Below are 22590 nucleotides of genomic sequence, written 5' to 3'. Positions count from 1 at the left end.
CAAGCAAGCTGCAAGGGTGGAGGGGAAATAAAAAAATAAATAAATTAGACACAGAAGAATGCACAATGAATAGAGACAGAGAGAAAACAGCATGCAAAAAGCCACAAGGGGGGGAATAATAAAAACAACAACAACAACAACAAAAGCAAGAAAAATACATACCAGGCAACAAAATCAATTAAGGATGCTTTCAGCTGTAAGTAATAGACAACCTAAGAAGAGCCCTGGCTACTCCAGGTATATTCCATTATTCAGCAGCACCGTAGCAGCAGAGCCATTCATTACAAATGCAGAATCTTAGGCCCAATTCCATACCTACTGAATTAGAATTTTTAGTTTAACAAGATTCTCAGGTGGTTCACATGCATGTTCAAGGTTGAGAAGCCTCTGGCCTGTGGAGCCTCATCAGCATCACTTGGGAGTTTGTTAAAAATGCAAATCCTGAGCCCCACCTGAGAATCATCCCTGAATTAGAATCCCTGCACGTGGGACTCAGGCCCAATGTTACAACAGCATTGTCAGTGTTGTAACAATCCTTAAGGTGATTCTTATGCATATTTAAATTTGAGACATACTGTTCTACTCAAAGTTAGGTTATTGTACCAGAAGCACTAGAAACAATTAAGGAATTGTTAGAAATTCAGTATCTCAGGCTCTACCCTAGACCTCACAAGATCCTCAGAATATTTGTATGTTCATTAGCATTTGGAAAGCAGTTCATTGAGCAATAAAGACATTTAATTATCTCATATATCAAGAAGTCCAAAGACGGGCAGTCCAAGATTAGCGAAGCATCCTAAAAAAATTATTGAAAACACATTCTCCATTCATTTTCCCTCATGGTCAATTTCAGTTTCTTCAAAGTTGTCTGGAGAATCTCCAGGCATCTTGTCCATATTCAAAGCGGGTAGACAGAATTATTGCAGTTTCTCTTCCCTTGTCTCCTTTCATCTGCTCTTGCCTGCTCTCCCGTATCTATTATCAGAATGGCAGCCAGGTAGAGCAACCACTGTCCTGATTTGCCCAGGACTAAGGAGTTTCTTGAGACAAGGAAATTTCTGTGCAAAAACTAGGGAAATCCCAGGCAAACTGTGATGACTACTTTAACTTGCTTTAAAAAATTTAAGTCAGATCATGTCCCTCCTATGTTCAAAAATCTTAGTTCCCATCTGCCTGAATTTGGCCAAATTGAAAATTTAGAGGACACAGTCCCTAAGACTGCTCTTACTTCTGACACCAACTGCAAATGTGGTGCATTCCCAAGACTACCCTCAGGTTTCATAATTTGCTGGAAGTACTCACAGAACACACTGAAGATTACTCTACTCATATTTATGGTTAATTTGCAGGAAAGGATACATATTAAAGGTTGCCAAAGGAGGAAGCTCATAGGACAGGGCCCAGGGATTCCAAACATGGAGCTTCTGCTATCGTATCCCTATGCAGTCAGGACATGCTAGTCTCCTGATATTAATGTGTGACAATATGCACAAAGTATTGCCAATCAGAGAAGCTCACCTGAACTTCAGTATTCAAGTCTTTATTGGGACTTCATAACATTGATTGATTGCCCACAAGGTTGAACACCATCTCCAAGTCAACTGATACCATGAGACCCAAAGCCCTCACTTTACATTGTTGGTTTCCCTTCACAGCCAACCCCCACTCATAATATATGGATGTGGCCACCCCCACAATAAAGTACATTAGGACTGTCTAGTACTACCCAAGGCAAAAGAAGACACTAGAGATTACCTCACAGAAGCTGAGGGCTTCACTTTGGGTAAGATCAAAAGTTTTATTCCACACCATCTCAAAATCCAGGATCATCAAAGGGAGGACATGAAATAGATACTCTCCCACACATGACTCAGGGAGCTTATAATGTAGTATCTCCCTCCTAGTTCAACCTTCACCAGCTGCTCTGCTCTCCTTGCTATTCCTCAAGCATGGCAGGCATTCTCCTACCTCAGGGCCTTGGCACTTGCTGCTCCTGCCTCCCAGAAAGTTCTTTACTTTTTAAAAATAGCATTATTTAAAATTTAAAATAATTCAATGACAGAAAAAGGCAGCTCAACAAGTTATGGAAGTAGAACTGTTTACGTTTAATATCTGCATGACTCTTTCATCCATCTCAAGTGTTTCCTCAAACATCATCTTTTCATTGAAGCTTTCTGTGATGTTTGGAAATTTAATAGTCCCCGCATTCCCTATCACCTTTCCTTCTTTTTTTGTCCTCAAGAAGATTTGGTATCTTCTGACATATCATATATTTTACTTTTTATTTTGTTTTGTGTGTGTGTGTGTATGTGTTATTCCATGAGATTGTAAACTCCACACAGCCAGGGATTTTTATCTGTATTGTTCATAGTCTTATATCCAGTTTCTAGAACAATGCCCACAACATAGTAGATGGCTCAGTAAAGATTGTTATGCATGGTAATCTTGCTAATTAGTTCTTGTTCCTGGTTTAACTCCTGCACTTTGCACATCCACCTCTTCTTACATTTCTGTATCACAAAAAGAGATAGACTTAAGAGAAACAAACAGAAATTTCAGTTTCACCTACAATTAGAAACAGCATTCATAGTGCATCAGGCTTCTTCTGTGAAAACTTCTGCTTTGGCTTAGAAGGTGCACCCTGTATATCCCAAGACTTTGACCTCATTGGCTATATTAGCCCCAATTGGCCTTGTGACCCAAGAAGGACCAACCCATAGGATTTCTCACAACCAACCAGATTTTCTTTCTTAGGCATTTGAAGTAAGAGACTGGATTCATGAGGTCACTTTGGGATTACCATGTTCCCCATCTGGGAAAAAGACAGGGACAGATTGAGGTAAAAGGGCAACTTGCAAATCTATAGGGGAGAGGTTAATGGCTGGAGCTTAGGATTCAAAAGGACTCAAGTGAGGGTCACAGTCCCACCATGTTTTAGATATTGAACCATCCTCTCAACCACTCCCAACCTCTCCCCATGCCATCATGTCTGAAATTTCTACTGTCTCAGTCACTCCTTTTGGAATAGTGCAACATTTCCCCAAAGTCAGTGTTGACATAACATTTATTACTTGGGAAATACTCATCTTGCTTTGTCTCCAAACCAAAATGGTCCATTGACTTATTTTATTGGGAAAATTATCCATTTCCAGGAAGGAGCAGAGTTTGGCAGGGGGGTGTCTGAAGGAGATCTGAGCTGGTGTGTGGATGAGGTCAGAGATTGTGCTTTGGTGTTTGCAGTTCTACCAAGAAATGAACCCTGAAAGGCCAAAGAATGAGAAATAGAAAAAGTACAATATTTATATATTTGTTTATAGGGTTAGGGTGGGTTTAGGGTAAAGATGGGTGTAGGGTTAGGGTTAGGGTAAGATTAGGGTTAGAGTTAGGGTTAAAGCATGGTTAGGGTTAGGTTTGGGGGTTAGGGTTAGGATTAGAGAAAGGGTTAGAAATAGGCTAAGGGTTATGGTGGGGTTAGGATTAGGGTGAGGGTTAGAAACCCTGTTTCTAAATAATTTCTGAGTGGCAGAAATGTGATATAAAGGGGGAAGATAAACAACTTCCTCATTAATAGATTCAGTCATAAAAATCTTGAATTTGAATATTTCTAATTCAACTTTTATTTTATTTTATTATTTTTTATTTTATTTTTCATTTTTTTCTTTATATTCTTTTAAATGTTACATTAAAAATACATGCGATCCTCATATAACCCCCACCCCACCTTCACCACCCCTCCCACATCAACAAACTCTTCCATCATTGTGACATATCTACTGCACCTGGCCAATACATTCTGGAGAACCGCTGCAGCACATGGACAGTAGTACACACTGTGATCCAGATTCTTCCCCAGTCCACTCAGTGGGCCATTACAGGACACACAGCATCCAGCATCCATCCCCGCAGCACCACCTAGGACAACTCCAAATCCTGAAAATGCCCCACAGCATAATCTGCGTTTATTTTAAATTCATGTTCTTATTCTTCTTCTACTGGGCTGCAGTTGTTAATATTTAATATTTCATTCTCTGGTTTTGACTTTCTTTATGCTCAATTTCTTTACCGTTGTTTAGTTTTAACTCTGTTGATGCTGTAGTTCCTGGTTTGGCTCAGTCATCTGCACCTCAAAGCTAGCAATACTCTGTGTGTCTGGTCAACCTCCAGTCACTATGTGCAATTAGCAAGTCAAGAAATTCTGCAAAGGGGATAATGCTGATGCAAAGATATACAGAAATTTGATCAATGCTACTTTCTTTTGTTAGACCTTGTGTTGTACTGTGGAAATTGCATCAACCAATTGGGGCCCTCTTGAAACCCCCAAGAATGTTTGAGAAATAGGAAATAAGATACTCTGCAGTTTCAGCTCTGTTATCAGTTAGAAGCTGGGAGAGCTAAGAGAATGAACGTTTTCCTATGTGGTGAGTGTTAAACACCTTATTTTCTTTGGTCATAAAATAGTTATAGTTTAAGATTAATTGGAGATGATGGATTATTGGTGTGAGGGACATCTTCCAAGAGAGGCATCTCTTAATTTCTAAGGGACTGTTTAAGTAGTCTACTAAATATTTCACTATCTTAATTTGCTCTTAGATGTAACTTTTAGTTCACTTTAAACTAAAAACAACTTTTAAGGCAGCGATTCTCAGATGGGGGTAATTTTGTCCCTCTGGGGAAACTTGGCAATGTCTAGACAATTATTGATTTCACAGCTGGTGTAGCGGGGCTGCTGGAATGTATTGTGTAGTGACCAGGGATGTTGTTAAGCATCCCATGTTAGGGAATTATGCTTCCCCAAAAGTCAATATGGTTCAAGGTTGTGAAAGAAAGGCATGGGAATTTTAAAAAATCAAAATGAGGCAAGGTTTAAAATAGATGAGAAATTTAAACTAGAATAAAATTCATAACTAAGTTAATCTATTAAAAATTCAACATCTCCATGAAAGCGTTGACCATTGGCATAGTTAACTTATTTATTTATTTATTTTAATTTCAATTATGGTATCTCTCATCTTTGAACATTTTTATTAACAGTTTACTGTATATGAAATTCTGCAGCACAGGGGACTTTGGATTTGGGGACAATTTGAGGACAGTCCTTGATATGCTTCAGGGGCACTGTATCATTTATATGGAGCTGGAAAATAATTTAATTCTCCTTGTAATCTTGAAGCAATTCATTCCAAATGATCAGGAACTTCCCTCTCTATGGCACAAAATAGGACACTCTGGTTCTTAGGACTATTGATTTAGCAGATGTGGTAAATAGAGTGAGTTTTCAAAAATCAAAGTTCTGAAGGACCTTTAATGAAAAGTACTAGATGTGCATCATAGTGAGTGCTTGGACGCTTGACACTTACCAATTGTATGATGATGGCCAAGTCTCTGGACCACTTTGACCTCAGTGTCATCTTCAGTGAAATGATGCTAAGCACCTATTTCATGGTAATGTAGGGAGGAATCTATGAGACAGTACTGTATCTGTGTGCATCAAAACCATTATTGACTTTGGTGGGTATGAGACAAGATGCTTAAACTGAGAGGATAAATTAGGATATTCTAGAATTTCAGATTTGGGAGAGGAATTGCTCCTTTCAGACTTAATTGAGCTTCATCCTTTCTGATGGATGCAAATGATCCACGCACATGCTTTATCCTCCTCTCTCCTTTCTTATTTTACCTTCTCTCTTCTCCCCCACTCCCAGTTAATTTCTAAACTAAGGCTTGAGTGCAAGTTGAGTAGGGAGAGTAAATCTATTGTTCTAATTACTTTTATGACTTGTTTCAACCTCTAGTTATAGTGGAACCACAGCTATTAAGGGAAAGGTAGATCCCTGTAAGTGGTGGGCTGCTGAGATGCTGGCTGGGGGGCTATTTACTTAAGCTGACTCTAGAGTTGAGCTGGTAGGGGTTGGGAAAGTGAAGCACATGCTATGCCCCAATGGTCTTATCAGGGCAACCAGAGGTTACACATACGAGAAGAAAGAGGTAGAGGAGGGGCCAGCTGCCAGGACTCCTGGGTTCTCTGCTTAAAAAGCAGAACTTTGTCTTTTAAGTCAGATTGACACCATAGCTAAAAGTCATGAATGTCACCAAAAAGTCAGTATCCTGTTTTGATGGGGGTGTGGAATGTTTATTGTTATTTCTCTTGAATGCTGGTGTTTTTTTTAATTAGAGAAGTTGTAGATTTACAGAAAAAATATGCAGACAGTAGAGAATTCCCATATACCCCCTCAAACAAAGTTTTTCCTTATATTAACCCTTTGCATTAGTGTGGTACCTGTGTTACAATTGATAAAATGATATTATCATGACTATATTATTATCTATAATTCATAGTTTGCATTAGGATTCACTGTTTGTGTTTTAAAAATTTTTTTATTCTAGTAACCTATTTACAAGCTTAAATTTCTCCCTTTAACAACATTCAAATATGTAATTCAGTGCTGTGAACACAGAAAATTATGCCTTAACTTCTCATTACCTATCCCCACCCCAGCCTCTGGTAATCTTTATTCTAGTTTCTGACTGTATTAATTTTTGCTTATTCTAATTATTTCATGTCAAGGAAATCATACAATATTTGTCCTTTATTGTCTGCTTCATTTCACTGAATATGATGTTTGAAGGACTCTCATGGCTTCTATTGTATAGTATATGCTTGTTTGTTTATTCATCATTTAGTCACTGTCTCATTGGACAGATCATTTTATTTTCTTTTTTTATGCTTTATTTAAAAAAAATTAATAGCTTTTTTGAAGCTGCATAGATCTAAAAAAATGTTACATTAAAAAATATAAGAGGTTCCTATATACCCCTCACCCCATTGCGCCTATCCTCCCACATCAAGAACTTTTTTCATCATTGTGGCACATTCGTTGCTGTTAGTGAATACATTTTGGAGCATGGCTTCACTGCATGGATTATAATTTACATTCTCCCCCAGTACTTTCATTGGGTTATGGCAGGATATATAATATCCAGCATCTGTTCCTGCAATATCATTTAGGACAACTCCAAGTCCCGAAAATGCCCCCACATCTCATCTCTTCTTCCCTCTCCCTGCCCTCAGCAACTACCATGGCCACTTTTGAAGAGACCTAAGAGTGCATCTTCTGTCACTATAAAAGCAATCAATGTTTAATGTAGGAAGACTAAAAAATTATAGACAAACAAAATTGAAAATTGTTCATAATTCCACCACCTAGAGATAAACATACAATATCCTGATATATATGTTTCTACACTTTCTCCCCTGTCTTAGTTTGTCAAGCTGCTATGACAAATAACACACAATGTAATGGCTTAAACAATGGAAACTTACAGACTCATGGTTTTGAGATTATAGAAAAACCAAAATGATGATATCAGTAAGGTTTGCTTTCTCCTGAAAATCTGTTGACTTTGGTGCTGACTGCTGATAATACTTTGAGTTCTGTGGCTTGATTTTCACAGGGTAATAATGTCCTGTCCTTTCTCTTCTGGGTTCTGTTGAATTTCTTCTTCTCCTGCAGGTTTCTCGAACTGTGTCTTAAATTGTTCTGCTTACAAAGAATTCTGGTAATCCTGATTAAGGTCCACATTCAATAGGTTGGACCACAATTTAATTAAAATAACATCTTTAAGGTACACTGTTCACACTCAAAGGTGTGTGGAGTAAGATTGAGAACACGTTTTAATTGGGTGGTATACAATTCAGTCTACCACAACTCTCATAAATACTGTGTGAGTAATGAACATTTCTTTTGCTTTTGCTTTATTCAAGTCACCCATGTTCAGCATCTATTGAGGAAAATACCATAAAAGACAATAAAGTATCTTTGTACATTGTTAGAGAAAGGGAATTAATTCTATAGAAGTTAACAGATTATTTGCCTTGTACACACCTGGTCTATGGTAATGGAAAATTTTTTTTAATTTATTTTTTAATTCATTTTTTTAAAAAGTATTACATTAAAAAAATATGAGGTCCCATTCAACCCCACCGCCCCCACCCCACACTCCCCCCACAGCAACACTCTCCCCCATCATCATGACACATCCATTGCACCTGGTAAGTACATCTCTGGGCATTGCTGCACCCCGTAGTCAATGGTTCACATCATAGCCCACACTCTCCCACGTTCCATCCAGTGGGCTCTGGGGGATCTACAATGTCCCGTAGTTGTCCGTGAAGCACCACCCAGGACAACTCCATGTCCCGAAAATGCCTAACTCTTAAGCAATAGATATTACTAGCCTAAGTTTTAATTTTACAAGAAAAACGTTCATAATCACAAGCATTATTATCAAGGGTTTGGTGTAATGATCTGTACTCTTACACTACGCACTGCCTATGTGCTCCAGAGATTCTTGTCACTCTATTAGGGAATGGAGCAGTCTGCCCAGGATGGGAATTTATTTTGTTGGTTATTGTGTGGGTTTCCACGCACTGAGATAACACTCCATGACCACATAAACACTTTCATGTACCATAGAATCATGCCTCTACTACACCCCTTCCTACACATCCACCCACCACTGACACCCTGCATCATTGATCCTCCCCTGCCATAGTTGTAACTTTTCTGTAAAGAAAAACCTCCCCTCAAACAAAGCCAAAATATTGTGCCTTTTCTCACAGTAGAATCTGTTATCTTTTGTGCATAGTTACAATTTCTTCTGTTTCCTCCCCCAGTGTTTTCTTATTTTTTTTCACTTTATTTTCAAAGAAGCTTTTGCTTACAGAAAAGTCACATAGAAAATTTAGGCGATTCCAATATGCTCCATCCTCTCCCTCGCTAACATTTCCCACAATTAATAACATCTTTCATAAATATGGCACATTTGTTAAAATTGTTGAACAAATATTGAAGCACTGCTACTCACCATAGTCAGTAGTTTACATTATGACTTACACTTTGCACCATTCAATTTTATAGGTTTTGACAAAATGTATAATGGCCTGTATCCATCATTGCAAAATCATGCAGAACAATTCCAATGCCTTAAAAATGCCTTATGTTTCACATATTCTTCTCTCTCCCCTTAGAACCTAAGGTAACCACTAAGTTGCATTTTTTCAAGAAAAATTTTCATATTTACATGCATTAATATTGAGGGATGTATATATTGGTATGCTATCTCTTATTAGGCATTGCCTATGTACTCAAGAGAATCTTGCTTATCTAGTTGAAAAAGTAGCAGGACTCCTGAAGATGGGGCTTTAATAATTTTTTGTTTATTGCATGGGTAAACATGATGAGTCAACAAGCTCTGATAAGATGAACACGTCCTTATTCCATAGAGGCATGCCCCAGGTGCAGCCTTTCCCAGACATCTCCCCACCATTGACATCCCTGCACCCTCCCCTGTCATATTTGCCAAAAGAACTTTCCCACCATTGTAGTTTCATAGACTTCCATATCTCCCAAGTTCACATCCATCACTACCCTAGTTCCATGGATAGTCCAACATTCAATACTGCTCACCCACACATTCCAACACCGTCAATCCCACTTACATCCCTGTACCACCATCACCCCCATATACTACCAAACCACCCCCTTCCAACTTATCATAGGTTCTGCCCAGATTGAGCATGACTCACCATAATTTACACCCATTCTCTCTCCTGATAACCTACCTTCCAGACTTTCTCTGCAAGTCTTCTCAATATGCTTAAGTCATATCTGTCACTTCACTCAATACTTGTCCCTTAATGCCTCTTACTTTACTCAATATAAAGTCTTTGAGATTCACCCATGTTGTCACATGTATCAATACTTCATTCCTTCTTACAGCTCAATAATACTGCATTACATATATCTATTTTGTTCATCCATTCATCTGTTGATGGACACTTGGATTTCTTCCAACTTTTTGAAATAGTGAGTAATTCCACTATGAACATTGGTGTGCATATATCTGTTCATGCTCTTGCTTTCAGTTCTTCTGGGTATATATCCAGCAATGGGATTGCTGGATCATATGGCAATTCTATTGGTAGCTTCCTAAGGCATGTCCATAGTGTCCTCGAGAATGGCAACATCATTCCACATTCCTTCCAGCAGAGAACAAAGATTCACTTTCTCCTACATGCTCTTCAGTAGTTGTAGTTCTCTGTTTTTTAAAAAACAAATAAATTTTATTCATACATATTAATAAAGCATACAATTCAACGAAGTGTAAAACCAACAGTATTTGAATTACAGAGTTGGGCATTCACCACTTCCATCACTATTAGAACATTTTTATTATAAAAACAAGAAAATTCTGCACCTCTCAATCTCTGTTTCCCCTGCTGTACTCAGCTGCTGTTCCTGGCTATTCTTGTACAATTGTTTATTTATTAATCAGTTTTATTGAGATATATTCACATATCATAAAGTCTAAACAAAATATATATTCGATGTCTTTTACTATAGTCACAATGTTGTATATTCATCATCTCAAAAATCTTAGAACAATTTCATGACTCCAAAAAGAAAGTCTCCATACCACTTGGCATTCTTTCCCCAGTGCTACATAACCACTAAACTAATTTCATCTTTATGAATTGATGTATATTTACATTTTATGTAAATGGAATTATACAATACGTAGTACTCTCTGTCTGGTTTCCTTCACAGAAAACCGGTCTTATATATTCAATTTTACCCGTATTCATATTTCACATGATATATTTATATTTTACTTAATATATTTAGTTCATAATAACACAATCATACAATATTTGCCCTTTTGTGTTTGGCTTCTTCATTCAACATAATGTTCTCTAGGTTCATCTATGTTGTCATATGTTTCATGACGCCATTTCTTCTTACTGCTGCGTAATATTCCATTGTGTTTATATTCCACAATTTGTTTATACATTCATCAGTTGATGGACACCTGGGCTGTTTCCAACTTCTGGATGTTGTAAATAACTCCACTCTGAACATTGGTGTGCCAATGTCTATTCGTGCCACTGCTCTCAGGTCTTTTGGGTATATACCTAGCAATGGTATTGCCAGGTCCCATGGCAAGTCTTTTTCAACTTCCTTAGGAATTGCCAAACATCTCTCCACCGTGACTGTACCATTCAACATTCCCACCAACATTGAATAAGCATTCCTATCTCTCTTGTCCAACATTTACAGTTTTCTGATTTTTTAATAGTGACCAGTCTAAAAGGTGTAAAATGATGTCTCATTGTAGTTTTCATTTTCCCAATTGCTAGGGATGTTCATCATTTTTTCATGTGTTTCTTCACCATTTGTATTTCTTCTTTGGACAGTTGCCTTTTCAAGTTTTTTGCCCATTTTAAAATCATATAGTTTGTCTCTTTATTGTTGAGTTGTAACTTCTCCTTATATATTATGTAAACCCTTATCAACGGTGTGATTGCCAAATATTTTTCCCATTGTGTCAGCTGCCTTTTCACTCTGTTGACAAAGTCCTTTGAGGTGCAAAAATGTTGAATTTTGAGAAGGTCCCATATACCTATTTTCTTTCTTTTGTTGCTCATGCTTTGGGAGTAAGGTTTAAGAACCACCACCTACCCTGAGACCTTCCTGATCATCCTGTATCTAGAAAATCCTGAAAAATCTACAAGAGAACTATGAGAATTAATAGAGGAGTTCAGCAAAACGGTGGGATACAAGATTAATATGCAAAAGTCATTACCATTTCTCTACACTACTGATGTGCTAATCTGAAGAGGAAATCAGAAAAAAATTCCATTTATAATAGTGACTAAAACAATCAAATATATTGGAATAAACTTTACCAAGGACATAAAGGACCTGTATTCAGAAAATGAGAAAATGCTAAAAGAAACCGAAGAAGACTTAAATAACTGGAAGTACATTCCATGTTCATGAATGGAAGACTAAATATCATTAAAATGTCAATTCTACCCAAACTGATTTACAGGTTCAACACAATCCCAATAAAAATCCCAACAGTCTTTTTTTTTTGCAGAAATAAAAAAGCCAATAATCAAATATATTTGGAAGGGTAACGAGTCCTGAGTAGCCAAAAAATGTCTTAAAAAATAAGAACAAAGTTGGAGGACTCACACTTCCTGACTTTAAAGCATATTTCTTAGCTAGAGGGGTAAAAAACAGAGTGTCACTGGCATAAAGACAGACATATTGACCAATGGAACTGAATCAAGCACTCAGAAATCCACCCTCACGTCTATAGTCAAGTAATTAACAAGCCTGTTAAACTCACTGAGCTGGGCAAGAACAGCCTGTTCTACAAATGGTGCTGGGAAAGCTGGATAGCCACCTACAAATGAAAGAAGGAAGATCCCTATCTCACACCTTATGCAAAAATTAATTCAAAATGGAACAAGGACCTAAATATAAAAATAACAACCATAAAACTTCTAGAAGAAAATGTGGGGAAACATCTCTTTTTTAAAAAATAGCCAGCAGTCTAGTAGGTGTAAAATAACTGACTGTAATTTTGATGTGCATTTCCCTGAAAGCTAGTGATGTTAATTATCTTTTTATCTATTGGTATTTCCTCCTTGGATAAGTGTCTATTCAATACTATTGCCCATTTTTTAAATGGGCTATCTGTTCTTTAATTTTTGAGATGTATGTAGCATATTTTTATATGTGCTATATATTAAACTTTTATTGAATAAGTGGTTCCCAAATATTTTCTCCCATTAGTAGCCTGCCTTTTCATTTTCTTGACAAAATCCTTTGAAAGAAAATGGTTTTTAATTTTGAGGAGGTCCAATTTATCTACTTTTTCTTTCATTGCTCATGTTTTGGTTGTAAATTTTATGAAACCATTTCCTGCTACAAGGTCTCACAGATGCTTCTCTATATTATTTTCAAGAGCTTTATGGTATATTTAGGTCCTTATATTTAGGTCTTTGATCCTTATTGAGTTAATTTTTGTACAAGATGTGAGATGGTGATCTTCTCTCATTCTTTAGGATATGACTATCCAGTTCTCTCAGCACCATTTGTTGAAAAGGCTATTCTGTCCTAGTTGTGTGGGCCTGGTGGCCTTGTTCAGTGTCAGTTGGTTATATATGTGTGGATCTCTATCAGAACTCTCAATTCTCTTCCATTGGTCAGTATGTCTATCCTTGTGGCAATTTTAAAAAATCTTAGGAATCTACAACATAAAGAGTGAACCATCCTCTAAAATTTGGCTTACGGTTAATAGTAAAATAATAATAATATTGTTTCATCAGTTTTAACAAAGGTACCATATTAATGCAAAGGGTTCATAATTTGGATAACTATGTATGTTTGTGGTATATGGGAATTTTGCATTTTCTGTAGATTTTTCTGTAAACTTACAACTTTCTAATAATCTAAATAAATAAACAGGAAAAAAGAAACCATGAAAGATTTAGGGAATGTCTCTAAAATACTAACTCTTCCTTTTATTTCTCACAGAGTTTTCCTTCTTGGTCTTTTCCATGGGGATACACAATTCATTATGCCGAGGTATGTTGGTGCTTAAAAACCAAAAACGAACTCCTTATCTATTAAGCAGAGCCTACAGTTTTTGCTCATGAGAATATCTATTGCAACAGGTTCATTGTCCAGTTCACCAGGATGTGTTCTTGCCCCATGGCCTGAGCAGACAATTACAAAATATTCTGAATAAACTGTTCAACTCTTGCTTCATTAAGATAAACCAAACAAAACTGCCATTTTGGTAGGTCAAAATTATCAAGTATTGATAATTTTCTGTGATTCAGTCTAACATCATCCTATAACTTTTTATTGTATTTATATTGAAGATGAAATTTATCCCCAGAGTTGAAATGGGAAGGTAGTTTCCACAGTTTGGCCTGACATTGTCATATAACACGCAAAATGTGATTGCCACAACCCTCCATCCTGGCATCATTCAGTTGCTTAAACTAGAACACCAAGAAATATCCTTGATTCCTTCTTTATCCCCCTTTTCCCAAATCCTGTCCATTAGCGAAGCCTAAATACTCTATTCATCTGTCTCCATTTTGCTCTATCTATATCTATCATCAATTTATCCATATCTATCTCTCTATCTATCTACAGTCTATCATCCATGTAATGTATCATCTATCTAATCTATTATCTTTTTATCATTTATATCTATCATCAGTATATCATCTATATTATCCATCCCTCCATGTAGCCATCATCCATCCATGTAGCCGTCATCCCTCCTTCTATCCATTCATCATCTATTTATCTTTTTATCTATCTATCTAATCTATTCTCCACATATGCACACATACAATCATATAATTATTTTTGATAATCCATTTGTAAATACATTTCAGATATCATGCCCTTTCATCTCAAAATACTTTAGTATATTTCTAGTAGGAACAAGGATATGCTTATGCATGACTAGAACACAATGATCAATTCAGGAAATTTAAAATGAATATAATTCTATCATCTAATTCAAATCTACACTCAAATTTTTTCAGTTGTTTGAGTAATGCAGTTTTGAAATTTAACATCTCTTCTAGGGTCATATGTATATTGTATTTAGGTATGTCTCTTTATTCCCCTTTAGTCTAGAGCAGTTATTTTTCTAGTCATTCTTTGTCTTCATGAACTTGCCATGCTTCAAGAGTCCATACCGTTGTTTTAGGGACTGTTCCTCAATCTGAGATTCTCTGAGGGTTTCTCATGATATAACTCAGGTTTCCACATTTGGGGCAGGAAAATCACACATGTGATGCAGTCTCTTTCTATCTGCTTCACACTGGAAGCAGCTGTTGACAGAGATGGTGCAATTCTGGTCAACGTCCAACATTTCATGGGTTTGAATTGCTTATCTGATATTGACAATAGATTTACATTGATTCAACCGTGAGTTTTATTAACTGATGCCATCCCAAGAACTCCATAAAGGACACCTAGCTACACAGTTGGAATAGTGCATCATTTTTCATGTGCACTTAATAAATACAGTCTTTCTTGACATTTTAAGAAGCAGGAACTGTACTGAATCACGTAGTGGAGAATTAACACATTATTTTTCTTTTCTTTCTCTATAGACGCATGTTATAGAAACCATTGTCCTAATTTTGCTGAATGTGTCTTCGAGAAAAATGATTACTACTGTATGTGCCAATCTGGATATATCTCAACCACAGGAAAAAAACATTTCAAAGACCATACAACCAAATGCAAAGGTGATTCTATGTTTGTTGCAAAAATGGCATTACTGCAAAGGAGTATAAAAATCTTGAAAGAGAATGTGACATTAACCTTCTTACAAGGAAGGATTTTACCCTTCTATTAGCAGCTGGTACTCCTTTTCTCTATGTCATAATTAATGTAGGAAACAAGTAATAACTTGGGCTTCAAGTATATCAGAAGAGAAATTGGAGTCAAGTTTTCAGATTACAACATTTTATTCAGGACGCTAAAAGTTTTATTGCCACAAGAAAGCTGGACCCCTTGCAAAAACAGAAGGAACTTTGAGCTTCTAGGGATAGAAACGTATTTGTAGAGGCATAAAAAGAAGTTATCCTGAGTCCTATTGATTGGATGGGGGTTTGAGAATCTTGTAAGGGCAGGTTTCGGGCAGGTGGACTTTATTTTGTATTGGGTCAATTATAATTAACTTGATATGTTATATGGGTCAGCTGCCCTTGGTGGGGATTTCAAATTTCAAAAGATTTCAAGAGGAAACTCAACGAGAGTGTTCAAAGAGGAAGTAGAGCATGCTGTTGTTGTTCTTTGTTCAGAGTGGACTCAGGTTTTCACTGTATAATTTCCTCATGTGCGAGACTGACCTAAGCTGAAATCTTAACTCTGTCACTTAATAGTGGTACAATCTTGGGAAAATCTCTACCACTCCAAGTCTCAATTTTTTTTTTCCTATATAAAAGAGAATTAATTACACCTTATGCAGATCAGGGAACTCCGGTCAGAGAAATATGTATGTATTTAAAGGAATAAATTATAATTTTAATGGAATAAGCCAGTTTTAAAAATAAGCAACAGTAATTTGATTCTAAGGGATCAGAGGCCATGTTATATACTTTATATATTTGAATTACAGTACAATCCTAAAACATGAGTGTTCCTTCTATGTCAGGGGCTGGCAAAATAAAAAAAAATTTTCTTTATTTTCTTTTAAATATTACATTAAAAATATATGAGGTTCCCATATACGCCCCTCTCCCCCTCCTCCCACACCAACAACCTTCTCCATCATCATGGCACATTCACTGCACCTGGTGAATACATTTTGGAGCACTTCCGCACCACATGAACCATGGTCTACATTGTAGCCTACACTCCTCCCCCAGTCTACCCAGTGGGCCATGGCAGGAAACACAATGTCCAGCATCTGTCCCTGTAGCACCACTTAGGACAACTCTAAATCCTGAAAATGCCCCCACATCCTATCTCTTCTTCCCTCTCCCTACCATCAGCAGCTACCGTGGCCACTTTCTCCACATCAATACTACAATTTCTTTCCTTACTAATCACAATAGTTCCCCTGCAGAACACCAGTAAGTCCACTCTAATCCATACTCTATTCCTCCATCCTGTGGACCCTGGGATGGTTATGTCCAGTCCCCCTCTACCTCAAGAGGGGGCTTAGATTCCACATGGAAGATGGATGCAATTCTCCTGCCGGCAGCTGTAGGCACTCTTGGATCCTTGGTGTGGTAGTTGACCTTCTTCACCTCCCTATTAGCTGGCTGGGTAAATCCAATAAACCAGAGGGTAGGAGTTGCAAGTCTGCTGAGGCTCAGGGCCTGGCTGTCACATGGGCAGTCCAGAAATTCAGGTCTCTTGGGTATATACTAACCTAAAGGCCAACCACAGGTCTGATAAAAGTAACAGAAGAGGGCTGTGTGGAAAGGTCATATCTGAGTCCAACTCCATCACACTCAGGAACACTAACTCCAAAGTAGGGCCAACTGACATGGCACTGATCTCCAGAGCCATCTGCCATGACCATAGAGCCTGTGAGTCTCTGTAGCTCTCAGGAGAACCTGTACCTGGATTTCTATCTACTTCGGCTGTCTCTGGTACACTGCTGAGATGTGCATAAGCATTACACCTCTGACAACTTCCTGCCTTTTTTTGAAGACTCATAGCCATATAAACTCATTTGCCCTTTCCATTTCCCCCTTTTATCTGAAGTCAAAAGCAGTTTTTAACAACTGATATTCCATGTAGGCTGAGATATTCTGCTGGTCTAAGTTGACCCTTTTATTCAAGGTCTTTTTCTAGTTATACCATCAGCTGGTGCCTGGTAGTAATCCCTCAGTGCCAGAGAGGCCCATCCCCAGGAGTCATGTACCATGCTGGGGGAAAGGTAATGCATTTACATGCTGAGTTTGGCTTACAGAGTGGTCACATTTGAGCAACATGGAGGCTCTCAGGAGGTAACACTTAGGCACCCTGCAGATCTAGGCCTAGTTCATATTTCAGGCACACAGGCTTATAATCAGAGCTATCAGTATCAAGGACTCATCGTTGGACCATCTATCTTTTTTGGTCTTTGCCATTGCCCTTGGGGGATTGTTGCTGTTCCACTGGGGAATATGATAGAGCTTCTGTTGCTAAGAACTCAGCACTCTCTCAACTGTAGTTTTTAACTGAAACCACTATGAAAATATCTAAACATTTTTATGGACCCTCTATGTACATCCTGGAGAACTCCCTCCCAAACGTATGCCCCCTATCAATAACACCCCACACCAGTGTTACTCCCTTGCTGTAGTTGAACCTCTCTGAAGTCCAAAACTTCTTTAAAAAGGAAGCATAATATAGTGCCAGGTTCCATTTATAGTAAAATGTAATATAGCGATGGGTTTAATGGTTAGATTTTGAATATAGTAATTTAGAAAAGTTAAATAAAGTAAAATTAAATTGGGGTACCAAAAAATGAAAAAATGAAAAAGCTTTGTTTTTGACATTTTCCCCTTATATCACTGCTATAGGTGTTGCACTGTATGAACAGTGGCAAGGCAATTTCTTCCATTTATTCCTCAGTGTCTACATCCTTTCTTTTTTTTCTAATTATTAAGCCTGTCTTCACAAAATTTTAGATCACAGTAATTCAAATATACAATATACGGTACTCCTACATATCCAACATAAGACACTTTGTCCCTTCCCCAGCAATGATCTTTTTACTTGTTCATATTATATTTGCTGCAGCTGATGTACAGATATTGAAACAATAGCTTTCAAACATGGTTCCATTTGTGTTTACATTAGGGTTTATATTTTAGACTGTACAATTTTCTAAATTTTTCGTTATCTTATGTTTTACATTATGGTTTACATTTTAGCCTATAGACTTTTATACATTTTTGGCGTAATTTACCATGTCCTGTATCCATCATTGCATGATCTTATGGAACACTTCCATTGCCCCACAGTTACACTGCTTCCATCTATTCAACACCTCTTTCCCCCTCCCCTCATGGCCCACCATGATAATCAAACTTCATTACTTGAAGGACCATATTCAGAGATATTTGCAAAAGTGTTGAGGGCTTGACGTACTTGACTGCCCAAACCACTGGAAGCCACCAATTCTCTGGAGAGATACAATTCTCTCTATTTAAGAACATCAGTCCTCCCCAGGATGTGGGTATGCCTTCACTCTCATTGTATGGGTCTCCATCCAATGATATAACCCTCTATGACAAAATGAGCTCTCACACACTCCCTAGAAGCCTGCCCTGTGTCATATTTTCCCCTTTAAGCATCTTAAACAGGTAACCTTCCTTATTATATTTTTGAAAAAGTTTTCTCAACATTATACTCTCAACCATATACCTGACAATCTCCTATATTCAAATGTTCTCCTAACCCTCTCACTAATTTCTTGGGCCATCTGACTCATCCTACCATCCCTAATCCCCCTCCAGCCCACAAAGCCCCACCCAAAGGTATTCCTATGCCCCCATTTTATCCCTTACCTGTACAACTACTTACCTCCAGCTTATCATAGATTTCACCCATGTAGATTTCAGCTTGGAACCTTCCTCTACCCCCCAAATTCCTTTAAGCCTATCATCCAGTTTCTAGCTCTCTGAGGCAACTTGGTTTTCTTATTTCATATCATTGAGGTCATGTAGTATTTGTCCTTCAATGCCTGGGTTGCTTCACTCAACATAAGGTTCTCAAGGTTCATCCATGTTATCACGTGTTTGTAGTGTATTTGTTCTTATAGCTGAGTAGTATTCTATTGTATGTATATACCACATTTTCTTTATCCATTCATCTGTTGATGGGCATTTGGATTGATTCCAACTTTTGGCAGTAGTGAATAGTGCTGTTATGAACATTGGTGTGCATATATTAGTTTGTGTCCTTGTTTTCAGTTCTACTGTGTATATACCCACCAGAGGAATTGTTGCGTCATATGGCAAATCTATGGGTAGTTTTTGAGAAACCACCAAACTGTCCTCCAGAATGGCTGGATCCTTCTGCATTCCCATCAGCAGTGGATGAGTGTTCCCATTCCTCCACATCCTCTCCAGCACTTGTGGTGTTCTGTTTTTTTCATAGCTGCTAATCTTATGGAGTAAGATTGTATCTCATTGTAGTTTCAATTTGAATTTCCTTGATAGCTAGAGATTTTGAACATTTTTTCATGTGCTTTTTAACCATTTGTATTTCTTCTTTGGAGTAGTGTCTGTTTAAATCTTTTTCCTATTTTTAAAATGGGTTGTTTGTGTTTTTATTTTCAAGAAATAGAGTTCTTTTTATATGCAGGATATAAGTCTCCTATAAGATATATGTTTACCAATATTTTCTCCCATTGTGCAGTTTCTCTTGTCACTGTCTTGACAAACTCCTTTGAGGTGCAGAAGGCTTTAATTTTGAGGAAGTCCCATTTATCTATTTGTTCTCTTGCTGCTTGTGCTTTTGTTGTGAAGTTCATGAAGCCATTTCCTATTACAAGGTCCTGCAGATGGTTCCCTACATTGCTTTCCAAAATCTTTATTTCATGGCTCTTATATTTAGGTCTTTGATCCATCTTAAGTTGATTTTTGTATAAGGTGTAAGTTGGTAATCCTCTTTCATTCTTTTGCATATGGATATCCAGTTCTCCAGGCACCATTTGTTGAAGAGGTCATTCTCTCCCAGTTGAGAGGGTTTGGTGGCCTTATCAAATATTATATGACTGTATATATGAGTATCTATATCAGAACTCTCAATTAGGTTCCATTGGTCAGTGTGTCTATCCTTGTGCCAATACCATGCTGTTTTTACTACTGTAGCTTTGTAGTATGTTTTGAAGTAGGTAGTGTGATTCTTCCAATATCATTTTTCTTTTTCAATATGTCTTTCAATATTCGGGGCCTCTTTCCTTTCCAAATAAATTTCATAGCTAGTTTTTCTAGTTCATTAATGAATTCTCTGTTGATTTTCATTGGGATTTCATTGAATGTGTAGATCAGTTTTGGTAGAATAGACATCTTAATGATATTTAGTCTTCCTATCCATGAACAGGGAATATTCTTCCATTTATTTAGGTCTTCTTTGATATCCTTGAACAGTCTTGTGTAGTTCTCTGTGTATAAGTTTTTCACATCTTTACTTAAATTTATTCCTAGGTATTTGATATTTTTCTTTATTATTGTAAATGATATTTGTTTCTTGATTTCCTCCTGGAATTGCTCTTTATTGGTGTACAGAATTGCTACTGATTTTTGTGCATTGATCTTATAACCTGCAACTTTACTGAACTCATTTATGAGTTCTAGAAGCTTTCTTGTAGATTTCTCAGGGTTTTCTATGTATAGGATCATGTCATCTGCAAATAACGAAATTTTCACTTCTTCCTTTCCAATTTGGATGCCTTTTATATCTGGTTCTTGCCTCAGTTCTCTAGCAATATTAAAAAGAAGGGGTGATAGTGGGTATCCTTGACATTCCTGATCTTAGAGGGAAAAATTTTAGGATTTCACCAATGTAAATGATGTTAGCTGTGGGTTTCTCATATATACCCTTTATCGTTTTCAGAAAATTTCCTTGTATTTGCAGTGTTTTTATCAAGAAAGTGTGCTGTATTTTGCCAAATGCCCTTTCTGCATCTATAGATATGATCATGTGATTTTTTTCCCCCCTTCAATCTGTTTGTATGGTGTATTACATTGTTTGATTTTCTTATTTTGAACCTTCCTTGTATAACAGGAATGAATCCCACTTTGTCATGGTGTATAATTTGTTTAATGTGTTGGTGAATTTGATTAGCAAGTATTTTGTTGAGGATTTTTGTGTCTAAATTCATTAGAGAAATTGGTCTGCAATTTTATTTTCTTGTGGTGTCTTTGTTTGGCTTTGATACTCTTTTAATGTTGGCATCATTGAATGAGTTAGGCAATGTTCCTTCTGTTTCGATTTTTGGAAGAGTTTAATCAAGATTGGTGTCAGTTCTTTCTGGAATGTTTGGTAGAATTCACCTGTGAAGTTGTCTGGCCCAGGGCTCTTCTTATTTGGGAGGTTTTTAGTGACTGATTCTATCTCTTGTGATTGGTTTGTTGAGACTCTCAACTTCTTCTTTTGTCAATGTAGGCTGCTTAGGTGCTTCTAGGAATTTGTCCATTTCATCTAAATTGTTGTTTTTGTTGAAATATAGTTTTTCAAAATATCCTCTTATGATAATCTTTATTTCTGTGGGGTCAGTGGTGATATCTCCTTTCTCATTTCTTATTTTGTATATTTGCATCTTCTCTCTTTTTTTCTTTGTTAGTCTAGCCAAGAGTTTGTCAATTTTATTGATCTTAAAGAACCAGCTCTCAGTTTTGTTTATTTTTTCAAGTGCTTTCTTATTTTCTATTTTATTTAGTTCTGCTCTGATCTTTCTTCCTTTCTTTCTTTCTTTCTTTCTTTCTTTCTTTCTTTCTTTCTTTCTTTCTTTCTTTCTTTCTTTCTTTCTTTCTTTCTTTCTTTCTTTCTTTCTTCCTTTGGGTTTAGTGTGTTGTTTTGTTTTTACTAATTCCTCCAAGTGTGCAGTTAGTTTTTCAATTTTAGCTCTTTCTTCTTTCTTAATGTATGAATTTATGGCTATGAATTTCCCTCTTGGTACTGCTTTTGCTGTGTCTCATAAGTTTGGTTATGTTGTATTATCATTTTCATTAGTTTCAAGGTAGTTATTAATTTCTTTTGAGATTTCCTCCTTGACTCACGTTTTTCTAAGAGTGTGTTGTTTAACTTCCAAATCTTGGTGCCAAATCTGTGTCTCTGGCCCTTGCAGATTTCCAACTTCATTTCGTTGTTGTCAGAGAATTATTTTTGTATGATTTCAATCTGTCTGAATTCATTGAGACATTTTCTGTGGCCTAGAATGTGGTCTATCTTGGAGAATGATCCATGTGCACTTGAGAAGAATGTATATCCTGCTGTATTTGGGTGTAATGTTCTGTATATGTCTATTAGGTCCAGCTCCTCTAATATATTGTTCAAAGTCTTTGTTTCTTCATTGATTCTTTTTTGAGATGTTCTGTCCAAAGTTTATAGTGGTGTATTAAAGTCCCCTACTATAATTGTAGAGGCCTCTATTCCTTCACTTACTTTTTCCAGTGTTTTCCTCATGTATTTGGAGGCACCCTTGTTTGGAGCATAAATGGTTATGATTGTTTGTTCTTCTTGAAATATTATC

General features: G+C 36.9%; 1 protein-coding gene across 1 annotated transcript in view; it reads left to right on the top strand.

Moving 5' to 3' along the window:
* Nucleotides 1–5370: 5370 nt before the first annotated feature.
* Nucleotides 5371–22590, top strand: part of LOC101439607 (putative adhesion G protein-coupled receptor E4P) — an 80702-nt gene continuing 63482 nt past the window's right edge. Inside the window, exon 1 of the mRNA XM_071209688.1 lies at nucleotides 5371–5442. Within this exon, the coding sequence (XP_071065789.1) occupies nucleotides 5371–5442 (72 nt within the window). The remainder of the gene's footprint in view (nucleotides 5443–22590) is intronic.

Source organism: Dasypus novemcinctus, chromosome 19 (genome assembly GCF_030445035.2).
Source record: "Dasypus novemcinctus isolate mDasNov1 chromosome 19, mDasNov1.1.hap2, whole genome shotgun sequence".
NCBI lineage: Eukaryota > Metazoa > Chordata > Mammalia > Cingulata > Dasypodidae > Dasypus > Dasypus novemcinctus.
This window is presented reverse-complemented; position numbering and strand designations above follow the sequence as displayed.